The sequence below is a fragment of the Schistocerca serialis genome, chromosome 3, assembly GCF_023864345.2.
Source record: "Schistocerca serialis cubense isolate TAMUIC-IGC-003099 chromosome 3, iqSchSeri2.2, whole genome shotgun sequence".
Classification (NCBI taxonomy): Eukaryota; Metazoa; Arthropoda; class Insecta; order Orthoptera; family Acrididae; genus Schistocerca; species Schistocerca serialis.
Window position 1 is genome coordinate 643,366,661 of NC_064640.1, and position 23,050 is coordinate 643,389,710.

The window sequence follows — 23,050 nt, forward strand, 5'->3', positions numbered from 1 at the left end:
AGAGATCACCCATTAACTTCACTGTGAACAACTGGGAGTGCTACAGATGCGGGTAACTTTACACAGCCATAAAAGTGATACTTTTCATTCCACTACCACTACCATTACACATCACATGCTTGAAACAAAGTAACAGCTTACTGTATGATATTTGTGGAGATAATCTCTCTGGGGTGAGTGATGAGACTTTGGCGTGGATCGACCACTAAGTGGTGGTGATGTGCGCTCAAAACTACGGCCCCGAGCCAAGAGGTTCATGTGCTCCAAGCTCCCAACACGTGACTCAAGTTCTTCGGCACGTGCCTCTGTGCTTTGTTTCTCTTCTTGTATAAGTCTGAAATGCAATACAAATAATTTCTAACACAAATACAAGCAAACCAGTAACAGAATGTAAATCTGACTCACAAAATTACAAAAGTTTCTGATGATTTTTTCAGATTTTTTCTATATTTCTGCAAGTAAACATGAAGAAACTGGATGTTCAACATCCCATTAAAGTCTGCAAAAGCCAAAAGTAGAAATTGTCTTCATCTCTGTTTGTAATTGACCCTACTGCTGTGACAGTGGCACGACATTTAACAGTGCCGCCACGACAGTACGCGCAAACGGCGATAGAGGCGCTCCGCAACTTGGCTGAGCACGGGAGCGCCACCTAGCTACGAACGGCGCCGGCCGCATGTCACGGCACGGCAGTCGAATGAGAGATACTGAGTTGTTATCATGTAACCAGCTATTGTTCATAAGTGAGTGTGTTTGAATATCCACGCAATTATTGGTGATTAAAGGTTATAACACTTTCTGGCGCCGAGGTTGGATATTTTCACTGCGTTGTGGATTTGTGTGTTCATGGCGGGGCAGACATGGAACAGCTTATGCAAGCGCTCATTGAACAACAAACACAGCCGACGGCTGCTATTCAGGCGCTGTCGACGTCGCTTACTCATCGTCTGTCTTCCTCTTCTCCGTCTCCATTCCCTCCTTATGACGAGGCTGCTGAAGACTGGGAGGATTATGAGAAGCGTTTGCAGCAACACTTCTTGGCTTTCGGCATTGTCGACGCTCCTATGTGTAAGTCGTTATTTATATCTTGGATTTCCCCACGGATCTATCAGCTGCTATCTCAGTTAGCCCCTTTGTGGGAACCAGCCTCCCTGTCCTTCCAAGAAATGTGTGACTTATTGTCTAACTATTACCGCAAAAACACCCACATCGTCACCGCCCGCGTGGTGTTCTACCGGTGTCGTAAACAGCCCCATCAATCTTACCGGGCTTGAGCAGTGGAACTACACGGTCTGAGTAGGAAATGTCAGTTTGTCACGGACACTCATCATGAGTCTTATGCTGATTCAATGGTTAGGGACGCTATTCTACAGCTCACTCAATCCTTTGAAGTGTCTCACGCTGCTGGCGCACAAATAGACACGTGGTGTGATGTAGGCGCTGTACAATCAACTTTCAACACGGACAATTTGCCTGTTTCACAGGAGAACGAAGATGTGGCGGTGGTTCACTCATGTAAACAACATCGCGTTGGGCCGCAACGCTCACAGCGAAAACAGCAACCACAGAAGCAGGTTCGTTCCACACTTCCTTCTTGTCCACGTTGTTTCGTACAGCATGACAGGGCCGCGTGTCCAAAACGTTGGGCTACGTGTAATTCATGTAGAAAAAAAGGCCACATTGCTTCTGTGTGTCAGTCCCCTAAAGTTCCTGTCGACGAGGACGAGGCATCGGACATGGATGTTAACTGTGTGCTTTCTCAAACAAATAAGTTGTTTGTTACTGTTCGTGTTCTGGATAAAGACATTTGCGTGCAAGTGGACACTGGCTCTGCAGTAACTCTCATTAATTCTCGAACGTATTTGGAGTTGGGATCCCCTCCCTTGTCTCCAGTTACGCGAAATCTGAGAACTTATAATAAACAGAAAATTCCTATCATTGGCCAGTTTGATGCTTCCACTGCCTACAAGTGTGTTGTTAGGCCCCTCACGTTTTATGTGGTGGATCATGAGGGCACTGAAAACCTGTTCGGTTATGATGCTTTCCAGGTGTTCGGGTTCTCCATTGATGATGATGTGCACCTCATATCTGAGGATATTCTGTATCAACAGCTGGATGGATTGTGTTCTGAATTTTCGTCCGTGTTCTCTGCTGGTCTGGGTCATGCCCTGCTGGTCTGGGTCGTGCCAAGGATTTTGAAGCCCACATTACTCTTAAACCTACAGCTCGCCCTAAGTTTTTCTGGGCACGCCCTATTCCGGTGGCGTTGCGTGCACCTGTCAAGGCTGAGATAGACAGGTTAACAGCTTCAGGGATTCTCCTTCCTGTTACCTCTAGCGAATGGGCATCGCCAATCGTGGTGGTTTCTAAACCAAACGGGAGTCTGTGACCGTGTGTTGATTTTAAAGCCACCGTCAACGCTCAGAGCCTCATTGACACTTATCCTCTTCCCTGTCCTGAGGAGTTATTTACCAAGCTCGCTGGGGGCCAGTTCTTTTCCAAACTTGACTTATCGGAGGCGTACCATCAGTTGCCGTTGGATGCTTCTTCCAAGGAATTTCTCGTCATCAACACTCCTTGTGGGTTGTATCAGTACCAGCGGTTACCATTTGGCGTCGCTAGCGCGCCAGCCATTTTTCAGCGGCTTTTGGAACAGCTCATGGCTTCCGCTCCTGGCTGCATCAACTATCTGGATGATATTGTTGTCACGGGGACCTCCACTGAGGAGCACCTTCGCAATTTGCATTCACTGTTTCGGGTTTTGCATTCGGCTGGGTTGAAGTGCAATCTGGACAAGTCACAGTTCTTCCAACCCTCCATTGTGTATCTTGGTTTCCACTTGTCCCGTGAGAGTATACGTCCTCTACGTCAGCACGTTGCGGCCATTAACGCTCTACCCCAGCCGTCTATGGTCAAAGAACTTCAGGCGTTTCTAGGCAAGATTGCTTATTATCACAAATTCATTCCATCCGCGGTGGCGGTAGCTCATCCTCTGCATCAGCTGTTACGCAAAAACGTCCCTTTCTGTTGGTCCGACGAGTGTGAGCAGGCTTTTGTCCGCCTGAAGGCTCGTTTGCAGTCGGCGCCTTGTCTTGCCACATTCCGTCCGGGTCAGCACTTGGTTCTGGCGACCGACGCGTCACAGTATGGCCTAGGGGCTGTTCTCACCCATCGGTATCAAGACGGGTCGGAACAACCCATCGCCTATGCTTCCAAGACCCTCAACAATGCACAACAGCATTACTCTCAAATCGAAAAGGAAGCGCTCGCTATCATTTATGCTCTAAAAAAGTTCAGCGTTTTTTTGTATGGTTCTAAGTTTCACCTCATCACCGACCACAAGCCGCTGGTCCCTCAGTTCAGCCCATCGGTGTCGCTTCCGGATAAGGCAGCTCACCGCCTGCAATGTTGGGCCTTATACTTGTCTCGTTTTCACTATGAGATTCACTATCGCCCCACGGGCCAGCACGCCAATGCTGACGCATTGTCGCGATTGCCGATGGACCCCAACCCGGTTTTCGATCGTGATGAACTACTCTGTTTCCACATTGATGAGGAAGAACGTCGTGCGGTCGAGGGTTTTCCACTTACAGGTTCGCAGGTCGCGTCGGCTACTGCGTGGGACCTGGTCCTGCGTCAGGTGATCGGTTTTGTTCAACAGGGTTGGCCGGACAGGACCAAGAGCTGGGCATCGGATCCCCTTCGCAACTACCTGCACCTTCATCTGTCTGTTCGTGATGGTGTTGTTCTTCTGGCCACGGATGGCGCATCTCCACGGGTCGTGGTGCCAGCCTCTCTTCGCAAAGATGTTCTCAAACTGTTGCATGAAGGCCATTGGGGGATTTCTCGGACTAAGTCCCTGGCCCACAGGCACGTTTATTGACCCAGTACTGATTCGGACATCGCCCACATGGTTGCTGGGTGTGGTCAGTGTGCTCAACAACTGGCTGTACCTCGTACAATGCCCTCTCCGTGGACTGATCCGGCGCAGCCATGGGAATGGGTGCACGCTATCTTTGCCAGCCCCTTCCTCAGTACTTATTGGCTACTGTTGATTGACGCCTTCTCATAGTTTCCGTTTGTTGTTCGATGTCCGTCGCCCACCACTGCAGCGACAACACTTGCTTTGTCCAAAATCTTTGCGCTAGAAGGTCTTCCATCCACGATCGTCACGGACAATGGCCCTCAGTTCTCTTCACAGGCCTTCCGTGATTTTTGTACTGGACAAGGGATTCATCATGTTACAGCACTGCCCTTCCATCCGCAATCGAATGGGGAGGTTGAGCGCCTTGTCTGCACTTTCAAAAGCCAGATGAAAAAATTCCTTAGTGATTTTTCCACAGATGACGCTCTGCTGCAATTTCTGAGTTCTTATCGCTTCACGCCTCTGGGTGATCGCAGCCCTGCTGAACTTCTACATGGCCGCCAACCGCGCACTCTACTGCACCTGCTTCACCCTGTCAGGCCTTGTGCTGTGTCCCCTAGTGCGGGAAAATACTCGGTGGGCGCCGACGTGTGGGCATGAGGGTAGGGATCTCGCCCTAAATGGATTCCAGGGGTGGTCAAGGCTCTTCGCGGCCGCCGGCTTTGTGAAATACGTACGGACGATGGCATGGTTGTTCGCCATTACGACCAGATGCGCCCACGAGTGGTGGCCACGCCGGTGCCACCGCCCCTTCCTTTGCCTCCACCAGCCCGAGAAGCCAGTCCTGTCGCTGCTGCCGATCTACCGTACGTGCTGATGCAGCCGACGTCGCTACCCGCTACCGCTTCCGAGTACGCTGGAACCGACCCCAGTCGCGACGCCGCCTTCTCCGGGACCCATCTAGCTGGAACACACCCCCAGGTCCACGACACCTATGGATGCTGCTCCAGAGTTTTCACCCATCATCTCAGGTCCACGACACCTATGGATGCTGCTCCAGAGTTTTCACCCATCATCTCGTCCAGGAGGCACGTTCCACGCACGAGCTTCCGTCCTGGACATTTTCGACCATACTCTCATGTCTCTACACGGGATCTTCTCGGGGCCTCACAAGAGGCCATGGATGTCTCCACTCTGTCCATGTCTCCAAGTAAGTGAGTGTTTTTTTTTTCCCAAGGGGGGAAAAGTGTTGTGACAGTGCCACGACATTTAACAGTGCCGCCATGACAGTACGCGCAAACGGCGATAGAAGCGCTCCGCAACTCGGCGTGGGAGCGCCTCCTAGCTACGACCGGCGCCGGCCGCATGTCACGGCATGGCAGTCGAATGAGAGATACTGAGTTGTTATCATGTAACCAGTTATTGTTCATAAGTGAGTGTGTTTGAATATCCACGCAATTATTGGTGATTAAAGGTTATAACACCTACCACCATTTGGCTGATGTGATTGACCTTTTGAGGACTTTTTATATTATTATTTCCATTTCTGTGGTGTGCCAAGCTTCTGATATGTCCTCGTTTCAAGCTTAAATTTAGTGTTAAACTATAATTTTATGAACACTGAAATGACAGTACACAATATTAGTCACATTATTTAACCATACTTGAATGTTTTATGGATTAAACACAACCAAACAAACAACATACTGAATGTTTCATTCATCAGCATCTGTTTTGTATCCATGTATTTGTTTTTTGCATGGATTACAGCAATAGCTGTTATCAAATCCATTAAGACATGGCATTATTTAGCTCACTGTTCTAACTCCCTTATTCTGAGTTACTAGGAACCATATCTAAAAATGTCCACATCTATAAATGACTGCTGTGGATTGCTTTCCAAAGCATGTGCTGCATGAAGTACATCTGTTAGTGTTTATGGTTCTGGCGTATTTGCATGTCACACTCTTTCCACTTTTGTCTAATAACCGTCCCTCAGCCTCTGTCTCTCTTTTTGGGACATGTGAAACGTCATAGAAGAATTGAAACATGTGCAAGAAGTGTCTGAGTAATCATTTCTGCAAGATGAAGTTTCATACGAAAGAACAACAATTTTTTTTTCTAAATATATCATTTTATCAGATTTTACATTGTTTTCCTACCTTCATGAACCATAGACGTTGCCAAGGTGGGAGGCTTGTGTGGTTCATAGCATACGTGCAACGACATTAGAGGGGTATCTGTGGAGAGGTGAGACTAACATAAGGTATTTGAAGACAGGCAGCAGCTTTTTCACTTGCTCCAGGGGCAACAGTCTGGATGACTGACTGATCTGATCATGTAACATCAGACAACAAGGCCTTGCTGTGCTTGTACTGCAAATGGGTAAAAGCAAAGAAAAATTACAGTTGTTATTTTTCTCAAAGACATCCATCTCTGCTGTATGGTAAAATGATGGCATTCTCTTGGATAAAATTTAAAAAGTGAAATGGATCAGCTAAAGTTAGATATAGTGGGAATTAGTGAAGTTCAGTGGCAGGATGAACAGAACTTCTGGGCAGGTGAGTACAGGGCCTAAATACAAAATCATATAGGGGTAATGCAAGAGTAGGTCTAATAATGAATAAGGAAATAATGATGTTGGTAAGTTTCTATGAACAGAATATTGAACATATTACCCTAGCCAAGTTAGACACGAAGCCAATGCCCACCACAGTAGTACAAGTTCATATGCCAACCAGTTATGCAGATGATGATGATGATTAAATTGGAAAAAAAACGTATTAAGAGGTAAAAGAAATTATTCAGTTAGTTAAAGAAGAGGAAAACTTAACTGTCATGGGGGACTGGGATTCGACAGTGGGAAAAGATTGAAAACCAAAAATAGTATAATAATATGGACTGGGGGAAAGTAATGAAAGAAGAAGGCAACTGGCAGAATTTTGAAAGGAGCATAATTTAATTTTTTAATTTAAGAATTATGAAACGTAGAAGAGACTTTGACACCCTGGAAGGTTTCAGGTTGATTATATTATGGTTAGAGGCATATTCTGAAACAATATTTTAAACTGTAAATGGACCATCACACTCTCACTATTTATTGTGCAATAATATTGTGTCAATATATTTTGCAAAAGTGTGAGGCTAAGAAACAACACAATATTATTGTGCAATATTTATGCCTGGGAAGGTAGAACTCTGCTTTCATGGTGAACATGTCAACATTTGATTATCTAGAACTCCAATGCATTCGCTGTGTACTGCAAAAAGAAAAAGGGCAAGAGAAGTGGTAATGGGCAAAAAAGTGACTTGGAAGGCATTCTGCACAGGGTCAAACTAACATGCTAAGAGAACTAGCACAGAGACAGATGCCTATCGGAATATTTTAACAATGAACAAGGAATCATTCAACAAATTCATGAACTTCATTACAGCTTACATACAGAGAAAAGATATTGTTTGTACAATCATCATATTTCACTTTCCATAATGCTGGAAGCATTGTGATTCCAATTCCAAAGGAAAGATGTGCTGACAGTGGGAATATTGCCAAACTATCAGTTCAGCACATCATGGTTGCAGAATTCTGACACAAATTATTTATAGAAGAATGGAAAGACTGATGGAAAACAACCTCAGGAGAGATCAGTTTGGGTTTCGGAGAAATGTAGTAATATGCGAGGCAATACTGACCCTGTGACTTATCTTGGAAGACAGATTAAAGAAAGGCAAACCTACATTTACAGCATTTGTAGACTTACAGAAAGGTATGGCAATCATGAATAGAATACACTCTTTGAAATTCTAAAGGTAGAAGGGGTAAAAAAAACATGGTGTGAAAGTTTATTTATTTATATACAGAAACCGTACAGCAGTTGTAAGAGGCGAAGAGCATGAAAGGGAAGCAGTGGTTTGGAAGGGATTGAGACAGGGTTGTAGCCTAGCACTGAAATTATTCAATCTGTACACTGAACAAGCAGCAAAGGAAACAAAAGAAAAATTTTGGGAAGGAATAAAGTACAGGAAGAAGTAATAAAATGACCTATGAGGTTTGCTGATGACACTGTAATCCTCTTGGAGACACCAAAGGATTTGGAAGAGCAGTTTAATGGAATTGACAGTGTCAGTATGGAGGACATAATTTGAGCAGCAACAAAACATAAAACATGGCAAATGGAATGTAACTGAATTAAATCAGGCAGTTCTGAGGGATTTAGATTATGAAATGAAACACTAAAAGTAGTAAAAGAGATTTGCCACTTTGGAAATAAAATAGCTGATGATGGCTGAAGTAGATAGGATATAAAATGTAGACTGGCAATGGCAAGAAAAGCAAGCCTGAAGAAGATAAATTTGTTAACATCTCAAATGAGTTTAAATGTTAGGAAGTCTCTTCTGAAGATATTTGTCTGCAGTGTTGCATTGTACAGAAGTCAAATGTGGACAATGAACAGTTCAGACAAGAAGAGAGAATAAAATCTTCCAAGAATGCTGAAGATTAGATGGGTAGATAACATAAATAATGAGGTGGTACTGAATCGATTTCATGAGAAAAGAAATCTGTGGCACAACTTGACTAAAAGAAGGGATTGTTTGATAGCACATGTTCTGAGACATCAAGGAATAATCAACTTAGTACTTGAGGGAAGTGTGATGGATAAAAATTGTACAGGAAGACCAAAGGATGAATACAGTAAGTAGGTTCAAAACGAATGTAGGTTGCAGCTGTTATTTGGAGATTAAGAGGCTTGCACAGGCTTTGAAGTGAAGACCACAACAACAACATATTGTTTTTATTTGTAAAATGAATCACTTAATCATTTATTACCACTATATGAAAGAACACACAGAATTTTGCCTTCTGAAGAGATAATCTACATCCCTGTAATTTCATAAACTGCTTTTACTCTGGCACCAATTTTGATGAATCCAGATTGAAATTTTCACTCTGCTGCAGAGTGTGCTGTGATATGAAACTTCCTGGCATACTAAAACCATGTGCCAGACCTAGAACTCGGGACCTTTTCTTTTTGTGAACAAGTGCTCTACCAACTGAGCTACCCAAGCATGACTCACAACCTGTCCTCACAGCTTTACTTCTGCCAGTACCTCATCACATACATTCCAAACTTCATAGGAGTTCTCTTGTGAAACTTGCAGGACTAGCATTCCAGAAAGAAAGGATATTGTAGCAGAGTGTGAACTGATATGAAACTTCCTGGCAGATTATAACTGAGTGCTGGACCAAGACTCAAACTCACGACCTTTGTCTTTTTCTGGCAAGTGCTCTACTAACTGAGCTACCCAAGCTAAGCCATGTCTCCATAATATCCTTTCTTCCAGGAGTGCTAGACCTCCAAGTTCCACAGGAGAACTTCTGTGAAGTTTGGAAGGTAGGAGATGAGGTACTAACAGAAGTAAAGCTGTGAGGATGTCTTGAGTTGCCCTTGAGTAGATCAGTTGGCAGAGCACTTGCCCACAAAAGGCAAAGGTCTTGAGTTTGAATCTCAGTCCAGCACACAGTATTTATCTGCCAAGAAGTTTCAACTTTGATGAAGCTTGCAATGGCATAAAGATAATATACACATTCATGTATTAACACACCATGATACACAGTTGTTTAGCAGTGTTGATAGTCTTGTTTCTTTTGTGATAATGTAGTGTAGTCATTGCTAGAAACAGAAGAACTGAGCATGGACTTTAGTAGACTGATGTGAACAATCTAATACAGGAGAGATGGATATGAATAATGAGACTGAAGACACTTCATGATATTTCATATTCACTGTACAGCAGTATCGCACAGAACACCATATCCTTGTAACACTTTGTTTGGTTCTAAGATATGCTTTCCACACTGATTCTTATATGTACCTTACAAGACAACAACGATTTGTCTTGTTAAAGCTGAATATGGCTATCAACTAGTAATGTCACACCATGTTACATTGTACTGTGCACAAAACAGCGTCCTTCAGAAAATTTCTATCCACATACAAAATATATATATATATATATATATATATATATATATATATATATATACTAACAATGAATACACAAATAAGATCTGTCCCCACACAAAGCAAGCAATGCTATAGCAGAAAATATCCTTCCCAGATGGTAAACCAGAACTATCATTTTGACTCTTTACCTTTACAATCCCTAATGCTGTTATTCTTTGAACACATGGTTGTAACTGACATTGATTTATTTACTGCCTAACTTTTGCCATTGCAACAAAATAGTATTTTACTGTTACACTTCAGATTCCCTTTCTTCAGTGTATCTTCTATTATTTTTGACTTCCTAATTTCATATTATTTGCATATACATTGAGAAAGTGTAACTGGATTGATTCTCAATAAAATGACCAATATGCTATAGTTTTTGGTGAGATTAAGATAAAAAAAAGGAAGGATACAGAGCACACTGTGACAGACAAGGAAGGGGACTTGAACATCACTCTTCATGAATACAAGTACACTGCATTACCTAATGTTCTACATCTCATGTGGAAAGTTAAGCAGACCTCACCCCTCACTCTCTCATTCACTTAGAGAAAATTCACATTCACATTTTTGTGTAAATAATTTTTCTAAGTGAATCATCTGCTGTAATTTCATTTCAAACTGTAATTAACCTATGGAGTAATGCACAGTAATATAGTATTCTGCAACAGAATAAAGCTAAAAAACACTAAATGTCACACTGCAGTTTCCAGCTGGTTACAATTTTAGTGTGTGTGTGTGTGTGTGTGTGTGTGTGTGTGTGTGTGTGTGTGAGACAGAGAGAGAGAGAGAGAGAGAGAGAGAGAGAGAGAGAGAGAGACTAATACAAAACTCAAGGAGTTTTGGGTGTAAGAAGTTAGTTTGTTGCTCAGCTCTGGTGAATGAGTGTATTTCATTTGTTTTCAGTTACCAGAACAGTTGTTCAAAATACACTCTGTTACTAGAAATGAGTAATTTCAAAAGTAAAAATATAATATTAATGAAAAAGTTTCCTTTATCAAACAGAATAGAAGCATTAAAAGATACATATGGAGAAGTGCATTAAAAGATACATATGGAGAAGTGGAAATTTATTCCACTATTTCTTTGCAAGACTTATTACCACTATTATCATACCAATCACACTAATTTTCCATTAAATGTATAACCCCCCTCACAATGCACCCCATGCCTCCACAACACTTACATGAAAGTAAAATAAACTCCATAACACTATCATACTGACTGTCATACTATATGACATTGGCCAGCTGACTGATCATTTCATTTCATCTTCTGCATGAGGTCTCACTTGAATGCATTACAGATGTGGAAAGAGAGAGTGTATACATATACGTACGTGCGTGTGTGTGTGTGTGTGTGTGTGTGTGTGTGTGTGTGTGTGTAAGGAGGTGAGGATGTAAAATAGTCTGGATATATCAATCCTTGTCATTGATGAAAGCTTCCCCTATTGTACACATGGTGTTCAATGGAACCCATTTCATTCTATGTTAAATTCTTTGGTAGTATATAAGGTTCAACCAAATTTTCAATATCCTACTTAAAAGTGCTGGCCACTTAGCTACGGGTGTTTATAAAACATTTATGCAGTTCTATTTAAATGCATATTGTGCCTTCTTGTCAGCATCCCACATTAAAATTACTGTCTCTGATTGGTGAGTCACTTCAAAGTACTAATAGTTATAAGTTTGCATGTTCAATGGATCAATATTACACATCATTCTTGGTTAGAAATACGAGATGCAAATTATTCACATAACTGCCTCAAATTTTTTTCCAGTGCTTTGTACTTAATCATGTTCGATTCTCTCTCTCTCTCTCTCTCTCTCTCTCTCTCTCTCTCTCTCTCTCTCTCTCTCTCTCCCTCTCTCCCCCCCTCTCTCTCTCCATAAATAAATAAATAAATAATTACACATTGGAAATTTGTAAATGGAGTAGCAAGAGTTATCATGCAGATATGATTTCATGTAAGTCTGCAGGCCTTCGTGGTCGCTGTCATTAAAGGTAAAATTTTCTGGGTTGTTAGGCCACATCATATTTCCTCTAAAATAATCAATGTTTTGACCCCTCCGCTGGGATTTTCTTCAGGATCTTCTGGTGTCCGGTGTTCTAGGAATAGTGGACACTGGAAGATCCTGAAGAAGATCCCAGCAGAGGGTCGAAATGTCAATTACTTTAGATGAAATATGACACGGCCTAACAACTCAAAAGATTTTAAGTTTAGATATGATTTCAGTTTGTGTTTGAAGTTGATTTTGTCATCTATTAAATTCTTTACATCACTGGGTAGGGGTTCAAAAATCTTTAATGGCTGAATACCTCACTCCCATCTGTGCCACACTACGGATGAGCAGTGGGTACTGTAAAGTCATTTCTCCTTTTAGCATTACATCTGTGAATGTTATGTTGTTTTCAAACTATAGCTGATTGTTAACAACCAACTTCATAATGGAACAAATGTAGCATGCAACTGTTGTTAGTATGTCCTACTGTTTAAAAAGCTGTATAAAGCTTACCTTATTTCATTGTTGATAGCATCCAACTGCTCTTGTAACATCATTGCCAGAGTCTGAGCATCAGTATGTCCTGATGGAGAAAGTATTTCTGCAGCACTGAAGATGCTCTCATTGTCTTCACCTTCTGCATCACTCGAGGCATCAAATGCCTGCTGAACATTTGCCAAGACATGTGCCTGCTGCAGTTTTTCCCAGTCTTGACAGATGCCCATTGATACCTAAACACAAAAATTGTGTTACTTTACAGAAACACAGTACCATCAGTGTAAATAATTTTCTTATTATGTTGCAAGTAAATAGGACAATCACATCAACTGCATTCTTTAGGTCTTTGAGATAATTAGATGTACAAGAAAACACATTATTTAAAGGTACTTTGAGAATACAGAAAGTAGATTTAAACAAATAAACTGGACTTCATGGCGGCAACCCTGCACGAGGCAAGACTGTAATTTTATGTCCATGGATCAGCAGGGGTTTAGAAAGCATCACTCATGCAAAACTCAGCTTCCCCTATTCTCACAGGACATACAGCAAACTATGGATGAAGGGTAACAGGCAGATTGTATATTTCTAGATTTCCAGAAAGCATTTGACACGGTGCCCCACTGCAGGCTGCTAACTAGGTGTGAGTATATGGAATAAGTTCACAGGTATGCGAGTGGCTCATAGACTTTTTAAGTAACAGAACCCAGTATGTTGTCCTTGATGGTGAGTGCCCCAGGGAAGTGCGATAGGACCACTGTTGTCCTCTATATAAATACATGATTTGGCGGACAGGGTGGGCAGTAATCTGTGGGTGTTAGCTGATGATACTGTGGTGTACAGTAAGGTGTCGAAGTTCAGTGACTGCAGGAAGATACAACACAACTTAGACAAAATTTCTAGTTAGTGTGATGAATGGCAGCTAGCTCTAAATGTGGAAAAATGCAAGTTAATGTGAATGAATAGGAAGAACAAACCTGTATTGTTTGGATACAGTATTACTAACGTCCTGCTTGACACAGTCAAGTCATATAAATATCTGGGTGTAACGTTGCAAAGCGATATGAAATGCAACATGCATGTGAGAACTGTGGTAGGGAAGGCGAATGGATGACTTCGGTTTATTGGGAAAATTTTAGGAAAAAGTGGTTCAGCCATAAAGGAGACTGCATATAGCATGCTGGTGGGATCTATTCTTGCTTAAGCATTTGGGATCTGTATCATGTTGGACTGAAGGGAAGACATTGAAGCATTCAGAGGCGGGCTGCTAGATTTGTTACCGGTAGGTTTGAACAACATGCAAGTCATACAGAGATGCTTTAGGAACTCAATTGGAACTCTCTGGAGAGAAGGCAATGTTCTTTTCAAGAAACACTACTGAGAAAATTTAAGGAACTGGTATTTGAAGCAGACTGCCAAACAATTCTACTGCCACCAACACACATTGTGCATAAGGAATATGAAGATAAGATTCAAGAAATCAGGGCTAATTTGAACAAATATAGACAGTCGTTTCTCCCTCGCCCTATTTGCATGTGGAACAGAAAAGGAAATGGCTAGTAGTGGTACAGAGTACCCTCCACCACACACTGCTGGTGGCTTGTGGCGTATCTATGTAAATGTAGATGTAGAAGAAGCATGAGTTATTGTATTCTAATAAAGATAAGTCATTTAGAGTGTAGTAACAATTAATTTAGTACAGATTCCTCAATAAATGTGTGTGTTAGTGTGTTTTTTAAGCTTATTATTAAAGGTTTTAGTTTTTCTTATGTAATATACCAGAAAACGTGAAAAGATCATACAGTCAGGTTGTCGTATTTCTTTTTATGTTTGAATGCAGTAAACTTAGAGCATATCACTTAATTTTTTATTTCACTTTCCAGCAATTTAGCTAGAGTGCACTTCTGCATTATTTAGTTCACATTTGCAGGAAGTAGTGCAAATTTTACGTTGTTGATTCATAAACTTTGTACTAGTAGTTTGTGTTGTGTCGGTATCTGGGCCGACACCGTGAAGTTGAGATGGCTGAAAAGGCACGCTAGACTAACGCAGACGGGCGTGAAGTACTGGAACAGGATACGTAATTAATGTTAGGAAGAAAAGTACGGAGCAGGTTTAATACTTAACTTTACTCATTCCTTGTGGTACATCGATCTTGACGATACACAGAAGACTTTAAGTACAATCACTGTATGGCTAATGGCGCCTTGCTAGTTCGTAGCCATTAACTTAGCTGATGGCTATTCTGTCTCTCGGCTAATGAGAGAGAAAGGCTTCGTACATCTGGTCGGTAGCTAGGTTCTCGTACAACTGGGGCGAGTGCTCTCTCGTATCACGAGACCTGCCTTGGTGGTGGCGCTAGGTCTGCGATTACACAGTGGCGACACGCGGGTCCGACATGTACTAAATGGACCGCGGCCGATTTAAGCTACCACCTAGCAAGTGTGGTGTCTGGCGGTGACACCACAGTTTGTTTACTTACAATTGCATAGTCCTAATTTTTGTAAACCTGTTTCTAATTTATTGGTAACTTAGTTAATTGACTTATTGTTACTAAACTATTACACTTAGCATAAGTGAGAAGGGCCCCAACTTCCTGTAGAGCTGTTAGGTCCAGGCTTTGGTGTTATGGGTGCTGTAGTTTTTACCATATGGGTGACTGTCATGGTATGGCAAGTGGGGAACTGTGTGAAGCTTTTCAGTAGTTTTGTAGGACATATACCAAAGATAGGAAAATAGTGGAAAAGGAGGGGAAAATTGCTGCCCTTCAGGCTGAATAATACAAGGCCAGGAAAGGTCTACATCTACATAGATACTCTGCAAGCCACCTTAGAGTGCGTGGTGGAGGGTACCCTGTATCCCTACTTGTCATTTCCCCTCCTGTCCCACTCGCAAATAGAGTGAGGGAAAAATGTCTGTCTGTGAGCCTCCGTATGAGCCCTAATTTTTCGTATCTTACCTTCGTGGTCCTTACGTGCGATGTATGTTGGCAGTCATCTTGAAATGCCTGTTCTCTAAACTTCCTCAATAGTGTTTCCTGAAAAGAAGATCGCCTTCCCTCCAGGGATTCTCATTTGAGTTCCCAAAGCATCTCTGTAACACTTAAGTTTTGTTAGAACCTACCGGTAACAAACCTAGCAGCCCTCCTCTGAATTGTTTCGGTATCTTCCTTCAATCTGACCTGGTATGGATCCCAAACACTCAAGCACTACTCAAGAGTGGATCGCATAAGTATCCTATAAGCAATCTCCTTTACAGGTGAACCACTCTTTCCTAAAATTTTCCCAATACACCAAACAGATTTGTTCTTCCTACTCATCCCCATTAACTTACATTTTTCCACATTTAGGGCTAGCTGTCCAACCAGATATACAGATAATATCATCATTCTTTACTGAAGCAAATGATATTGAAATCTTAACTTTGGAAATCAAAGGCTGTACAGTCACATCTGTATACAAACAACTGGATGTTGATCTCAAAATCAATCTACCTGATAACTTTTATAGTCGACACACACAAATAGTGACTGGTGACTTCAACTGCCACAGCACCATGTGGAGCTATGAGCATGACGATGAGAATGGTACAGCATCACAAGAATGGGTGGAAGGCAATCATCTGAGCCTTATACATGACCCTAAGCAACCTGCATCTTTCAAGAGTGGCAGATGGAAACATGGATACAACCCCGATCTGATATTTTGCAGCGAGAACATCTCACAACAGTGCATAAAAACTGTCTGCAACCCTATTCCAAATACACTACAGACCAAGCATGTGCAAAATTTACGCAGCAGTTAGACCACAAACAGTTCCGTTCAGAAGGAGGTTTAACTTCAGGAAAGCCAACTGGCCAAAGTTTACAGAAATGCAGGACGCTGCAGTTCCCAATATTGAACCTTCACCTGACTTGTATGAAACTTTTGTGAGGGCTGTAAAGAGGTGCTCCAGAACTGCAATTCCTCAAGATTGTCAAACATCATACATTCCTGGTCTAACTTCAGAACTCAGTGCTCAATTTACAGAGTATAAGGTACTATTCAAAGAAGATCCATTTGGCGAGACAACGCTATCGGCTGGGAATAAACTTATTGCATCTCTGAAAGAATCCAAAAGGAATTCTTGGGTTAAAACTATGGAAGAACTTGATCTCATCAGAAACAGTCATAAAGCGTGGAGATTATTGAGACGCCTCAATAATGACCCAACCAGATCCACAGCACACTGCAACATTACTGCAGATCAGATAACACACCAACTGCTCATGAATGGGAAAGGAAGCCATAGAATCAAAGTTCCGAAAGTACAGCAAGAGGCCCAAGAACAAACAAGGGATCTGACTCTGCCATTCGAGATATCTGAATTAAACGAGGCTATTAAGGAGAGTAAAACTGGTAAAGCATCCGGTCTAGATGCCCTCCGTATGCAGCAAATCAAGAATTTTGGCCCAGAAACAAGAAAGTGGATCCTGCAGCTTTTCAACAACTGCATGAACCAGTGCCAAATAACAAATATCTGGTGAAAGAGCAGAAACCTGGAAAGGAAGCAAATCATCCCAAGAATTTCAGACCAGTTAGCCTTTTGAGTCACCTTTATAAACTGTTCGAGTGTATAATTCTGAATAGAACCCTACCAGTAATAGACCCTCTTCTCATACCCGAACAGGCAGGATCTCAACCAAACAGAAGCTGCACAGGGCAACTTTTGAATCTCACTCAGTTAATAGAGGATGGCTTTTAAACCCGTCAAGTAACGGGCATGGTCTTCGTGGATCTCACAGCAGCGTATGATACTGTCCATCAAATGCAAGATTATACAATATGATCAAGAATGCTCACCTCGTTAGACTATTCAGCACCCTCCTCCAAAACCGCAGGTTTTTTGTTGAATTTCAAGGACAACACAGTCGCTGAAGAGCACAGGAAAATGGTCTACCTCGGGGAAGCGTCTTGGCTCCACTTCTCTTCAACATTTATAACAACGACCAGCCATTGACCCCAGGCACAAGGAGATTCTTATATGCAGATGACCTAGCCCTTGGTACACAGAGCTCATTCTTTAAAAGAGTGGAAAGAAACCTGACAACAGCACTTAGAACACTGTCAAGCAACTACAATTGGAACCAACTCAGACCAAACCCTTCGGAGACACAAGTGTGTGCCTTTCATTTAAGGAACAAGGAAGCTAATCGTAAGCTACATACTGCATGGTCAGGCATCCAACTCCAACATCATCACGCACCTAAATACTTGGGAGTCACTCTTGATAGAACTCTGATATTCAAAACTCACTGCAAGAACACCAAAATGAAAATCTCCACTTGAAACAACCTAATTCGCAAACTAGCTGGGACACAGTGGGGATCACATCCACAAACTGTGGATGTTCTGCAATGTTCTGTTCTGCAATGGCACTCTGCTTTTCTACTGCTGAATATGCTTCTCCAGTCTGGTACAGGTCATCTCATGCCAGACAAGTAGACACTGCTCTCAACAAAACCTGCAGGTTGATCACAGGTTGCTTAAGACCTACCCCAACTGATAAGCTCTACTGCCTGGCTGGAATAGCGCCACCATGGGTACGCAGAACAGTGGCTGCCAACAAGGAGAGACTGAAAGTGGAACAGGACAGTGCCCATCCACTGCAAGGACATAATCCACAACAGCAATGGCTGAGATCGCGAAAGAGCTTCCTGAGAACATCCAAGAAGCTCACCATTTCACCAGAGAAGGCAAGGCTGGAGTTATGGAAGAAGTTGACGCCTCACCTGCAGATGCCAGAAGCTGAAGAACTACCACCTGGACACGAGACCTGGCTGGTGTGGAAATCTTTAAACAGATTATGATCAGGCGTTGGACGATCCAGAGACAACCTGAAGAGATGGGGCTTCATAACAGAAGATACGTCCTGTGATTGTGGACAAGAACAAACCACAAGCCACATGCTCGAGTGCCTTTTGTGCCCTACATCCTGCAGAAAGATTGATCTCCTGCAAGCCACTCCAAGCACCTTGGACATTGCAAAGTACTATATATATATTGATGTGTATGGCTACTGTAAATCTGTATGTTTCTGACTCGAGCTGGGGGGGGGGGGGGGGGGGGGGGACCTGCTTATCTGCTCCATCTAGCAGAAACTCTCTCCTAGCCTTCTTGATTGCTTTATTAACTTTCAGTTGCTATAAAGTCTTACCATGGTTATAGTGGGTGGGCCAGGCAACAGTACTGACAGACATCCGGGGTATAATGCAGAGTGTGATCTTGCGAAGATAGCAACAGCATTGAAACATACCAATGACGAGTTTGTATCTGCTCTCAGATGCCACAATGAATCTCATCTGAATTATTCTGCTAGCAGAGTTAATTTGGAGATGGAACGGCTGCTTATTTCAGGTGCTGGGGCACATATTGGCCTGGTTCCTGTTGATTACCTCAGTAGATGGGATTATACTAGGCATGGCCTTCACCTCATTAGCAGGGGAAGGGTAAACTGACTGGGCAAATAGCAGAAAATTTATGGGGTGAAGGCATTGTCATGAGTGATAAAATACCAGTGGTTACAGAGTTCAGGACAGCACTTTTTTAAGTTAGCAAGGACAGAAAGAAACTAAGTTTTAAAAGGAGGTTAGTTAGTATTGAAAGAAACATTCAGTTTGAGAAAGAACAAAATGACATAATTATATATAATAATCACCACAAGCATCTGTTGATTAAAAATTTTCAGCAATCAACAGATACTTTATTTCCACCCAATTTCAACTCAGTCAGTGTTAAATGCCATTTACCTTTATTGCTTCAAATGGTTTGGGTACTGAGAAGTAATTAATGAACTAATTACCTGTATTGATAAATTAGAGGCATTAAACCCAGCTGACATAATCTACCTCTCCGAACACCATGTGACCTTTAGTATAGATGTGTTACAGCATTTAGGTTAGTGTCTCATGTTTGCAGGGCAGAAGTGGAGTAAGAAGGAGTTGCCACATTCATCAGGAATTGTGAAAAATTTGAGAACATAGATATTCATAAATTTTGCCTACAGCAGCATACACAAACATGTGCAACAGCATCAGAATTTCATAATAAATTCTCCACTTCCAGAACAGCCACTGCCGCCGCCGCCGCTGCCTCCTCCTCCTCCTCCTCCTCCTCCATTACTGGCATGGCTGCCTCTGCCACCACCACAGCTTCATCCGCAACCAGCACAGCCCCTCTTAACATCTCCATTCTGGCTTCCATTCCTACAGATCCGTTTTCTATATCACTTCGTCCAGCCCTTTTATCTTTGGTTGAGCCATACTCCCATTCCCTGTGCCTCCCACTGACCTTTTCCATCAGGCATACAGTGGGCACTCTTGGAAGTTCTGCTGCAAATCTCTGTGCCACATCTGATCCTGCCACTGTTGCTGCCTCCCATCTTATTCAGTGATGACTCTGCCTTTCTGTTCCCGATCATGGTGGTTGCATCAGTGCCACAGCGGATGCCTGGTTACCCCACAGCATTGTCCCATCTTGAACCTGATAAAATGACACCTCTCATCAGCCGCTGATGCCACCACCGGCTCATCAGTCCCACCGTGCCTCCTCCCGACAGCAGCCTCATCACCTCTAAGCTGGCTTCGCGAACTTTCCTTAAGGAGGCAGGGATATTGTACTGACCTGGGCTTCATTGCTAAGGAACTTAGTCATATAATGTGGGCTGCCACTGCTCCATGTCATTGGAGAAACCACCGTCGTAGAAGTAGGGAGCAGTATGGCAATAACATAAGTAAGCCAGGTTGCTTCCAACCACCCCTCCTGCAGCCACCATGGTAATATGTGCTGCTGCCATGTCAGGATTCTGCAGAGATGCCTTCTCCTCCACCACTCCCCAATGCCGGTTGCAGGCTCAAGACCTCCAGCCGCCAACACCATCACACTCCCTGCTGCAGCTTGCCACATTGCCACTGGCTCCACCACCAGCACAGCCTCCTCCTGCTGCTGCTGCTGCTGCTGCTCCTCCTCCTCCATTGTCGGCACAGCTTCCTCTGCCCCCGACACAGCTTCCTCCTCCGCCTCTGCACAGCTTCTCTCAACGTCTCTGTCATGGATTCCATTCCTATGGTTTCATTTTCTGTGTCACTATTTGCTGCCCTATCACTCTTAGTTGAGCCATCACTCCCATTCCCCATTCCTCCCACTGTCCTTTTCATCAGGTATATGGTGGGGCACTCATGGAAGTTCTGATGAAAATCTCTGGCCAACATCTGGTCCCATCACTGTCGTCATCTCCTGGTGGCTGGCTTGCCCCCCTCAACAACAACCCTACCTGTCTGTGATTTTTAATGTCCCTGTTTGTGGCAGCCTTTCCTATCGGTTGCATCAGGGACAGACTGGATGTCTGATCAGCCCACTGGCATCGTCACATCTCAAGCAGCCACCACTGATCGAGTATCACCTTTCATCAGCCACTGATGCCACCAAAGGCTCATTGGTCCCAGCCTCCAACATCCTGGCATTAGCTGCATCACCTATAAGCTGTCTTTGCCATCTCGTCTTAAGGGGGCAGGGATATTGTACCCACCATCATTAAGCAACACAGGCATGTACTGTGGGCTGCCGCCACTCCAGGCTGTTGGTGGCAGCACTGTGGGAGATGCAGCAGAACAGTATGGCAATAACATAAGCACACCAGGCTGTTGTCAGCTGCACCTCCCACAGCCACTGCTAGTGGTGTGGGAGTTGTCACAATCAGTGCTGCCACTGCAGGCACTGGTTCTTCCTCCATAGGTCATGTCTTGTGCTCACCAATTGTCACAGCTGTATTCTTCCACTACGTGATGATACAGGGCACCGCCTGGCAGCTCGGGACCAGTTCACATCAGGAGTTGCTCCGGGCCAAGAGCCGATCACATTCCGATCCTTCATTTGAAACTCCCTTTGCCATATGCTCTGGAGTGCTCACTCCACATCTTGTCCAAGTTCTTATCACTAGGCCCAACATTGGCTGCACCTGAATCCTACTACTCTCCACCAATACAGCCATAATTAAATCGCTCCAGTAAGAAATCTCCCAATGAAGCAACCACTTTTTTGTATTCTGTTTATGAGTGAAAATATAATTCATTTATTCTTGCTCCCTGGTGCATGTTAATTGGTGTGGCTCTTGTGATCATGGCACGAAAACTGTGAACACCAGCAATGAGATATTAATCTTAGTTTTTGACTGAGTTTTCTCAAATATATTACTTTGTGAGGTCACAAAAAACTTTGGGTTTCCAGGCATGCATTTCACTACACAACTAAGAGGCCCACCCATAAAGTAGAAATAAAAAGCACTGTCATCTGAACCACTTATTTCTAATTAAAAATATGGATTTTGGTGCCATATTTTCTTGTATTCAGAGTTCAACGCCAGGCCACAAGGAGCCCTGCTGTCATTCTCTGCTTAAACATGGGCCTTGCACTACTTATATTTTGGTGTTCTGTAGTGCGAACACTCAGGCTTGAGTGGTTAATACTTATCAGTAATGTCTGCTCACAGGCTTGTTCACTGACTTCTCTACATTGCTTTTTAATGTTGATGTCATAGGCTGCAATTTGACTGTTGTTCTTATAGACTAGATTTTTTTTTACCTTGGACTTTGAGTTTACAATTTCCTGTGCCTTACTTTACAACATTCAACATTTTTGCTTCCTCTTGATCCCTTCTTGCCCAGGTATGAGGTAGTATTACTTCTGAAAGCTTCAGATTTTTTAAATGTTTTAGTGTCACTGTTTTCATTAATTTATATAAATCTCTTATTGAAAACTCTAATCAGTTTTAAGAGACTACCTTGGTGGGGTCCTCTTCTAATGCAGTTGTTACACGTGGCTTGGGTGTTCTTCGGGCCACAGCATGTGGATCGAAACTCGAGTGACTTGGTGTACGAACAAAGTTTGGATCTGCACCACTTGGAGATAGGCTCCTGCATAAAGAAAAACGAAATATGCCATCAGACAATTATAACTCTTACAAGGTGGTGGAAAACTGGACCACAAAGAGCAAGCTTATGAGCTTTGTAGTACAAAATTCACACAATCCTAGAGGCTATGCAAAACCAATAGCAGCTATGACATTAGTACCTATTAGATAACACATTCAAACTTACTGTCTCATACAAAACTCTATTGCAAAATTAATGTTTAAAAGAAAGTTACTTAATTTAACATTTCACTCTGCAAGTGCCTGTCATTATAACTGTATGGATTTGATTTTCATTCTCTTTAAACTCAGTGCCCGTTTGCAGATGTACATCAACTGATTACTGATTTTGGTCTGTAATAACCATCTTCAGATCTGTTTTATGGTGAAAAAGTATAAATACATATAAATGAGCAATATATACTACCTTATGCAGTTTACATTGCACATTTATTTGTATTTACATTTTTCAATCATAAAACAGATTTGAATATGTTCACCACAGACTGAAATCGATTATTAATTGATGTACATTTGTATTAAAGCATTGGGATTAAAAACAACTAAAAATCAGCATTCCCTGGATCACTGTTTCACTTCATTGTGAAAATTTATTAACTCATAAAAATAAATATATTTGGTTCTCCCTTACGGTTTGAACGTAAATCTGCAGAGGAGTTTGAAAACATTATTAAATGTAGCTCTGGCATTCACAGGCCAAAGTTCAG

The 23,050-nt window shown here is 42.6% G+C and overlaps 1 protein-coding gene across 1 annotated transcript in view; it reads right to left on the minus strand.

The window, feature by feature from the left end:
- Window positions 1-23,050, minus strand: part of LOC126470529 (liprin-alpha-1) — a 1,209,312-nt gene that overhangs the window by 100,712 nt on the left and 1,085,550 nt on the right. The window contains exons 15-17 of the mRNA XM_050098447.1: window positions 22,194-22,326; window positions 12,393-12,610; window positions 142-334 (exon numbers count right to left, since the gene is read on the minus strand). Of these exons, the coding sequence (XP_049954404.1) occupies window positions 142-334; window positions 12,393-12,610; window positions 22,194-22,326 (544 nt within the window). The remainder of the gene's footprint in view (window positions 1-141; window positions 335-12,392; window positions 12,611-22,193; window positions 22,327-23,050) is intronic.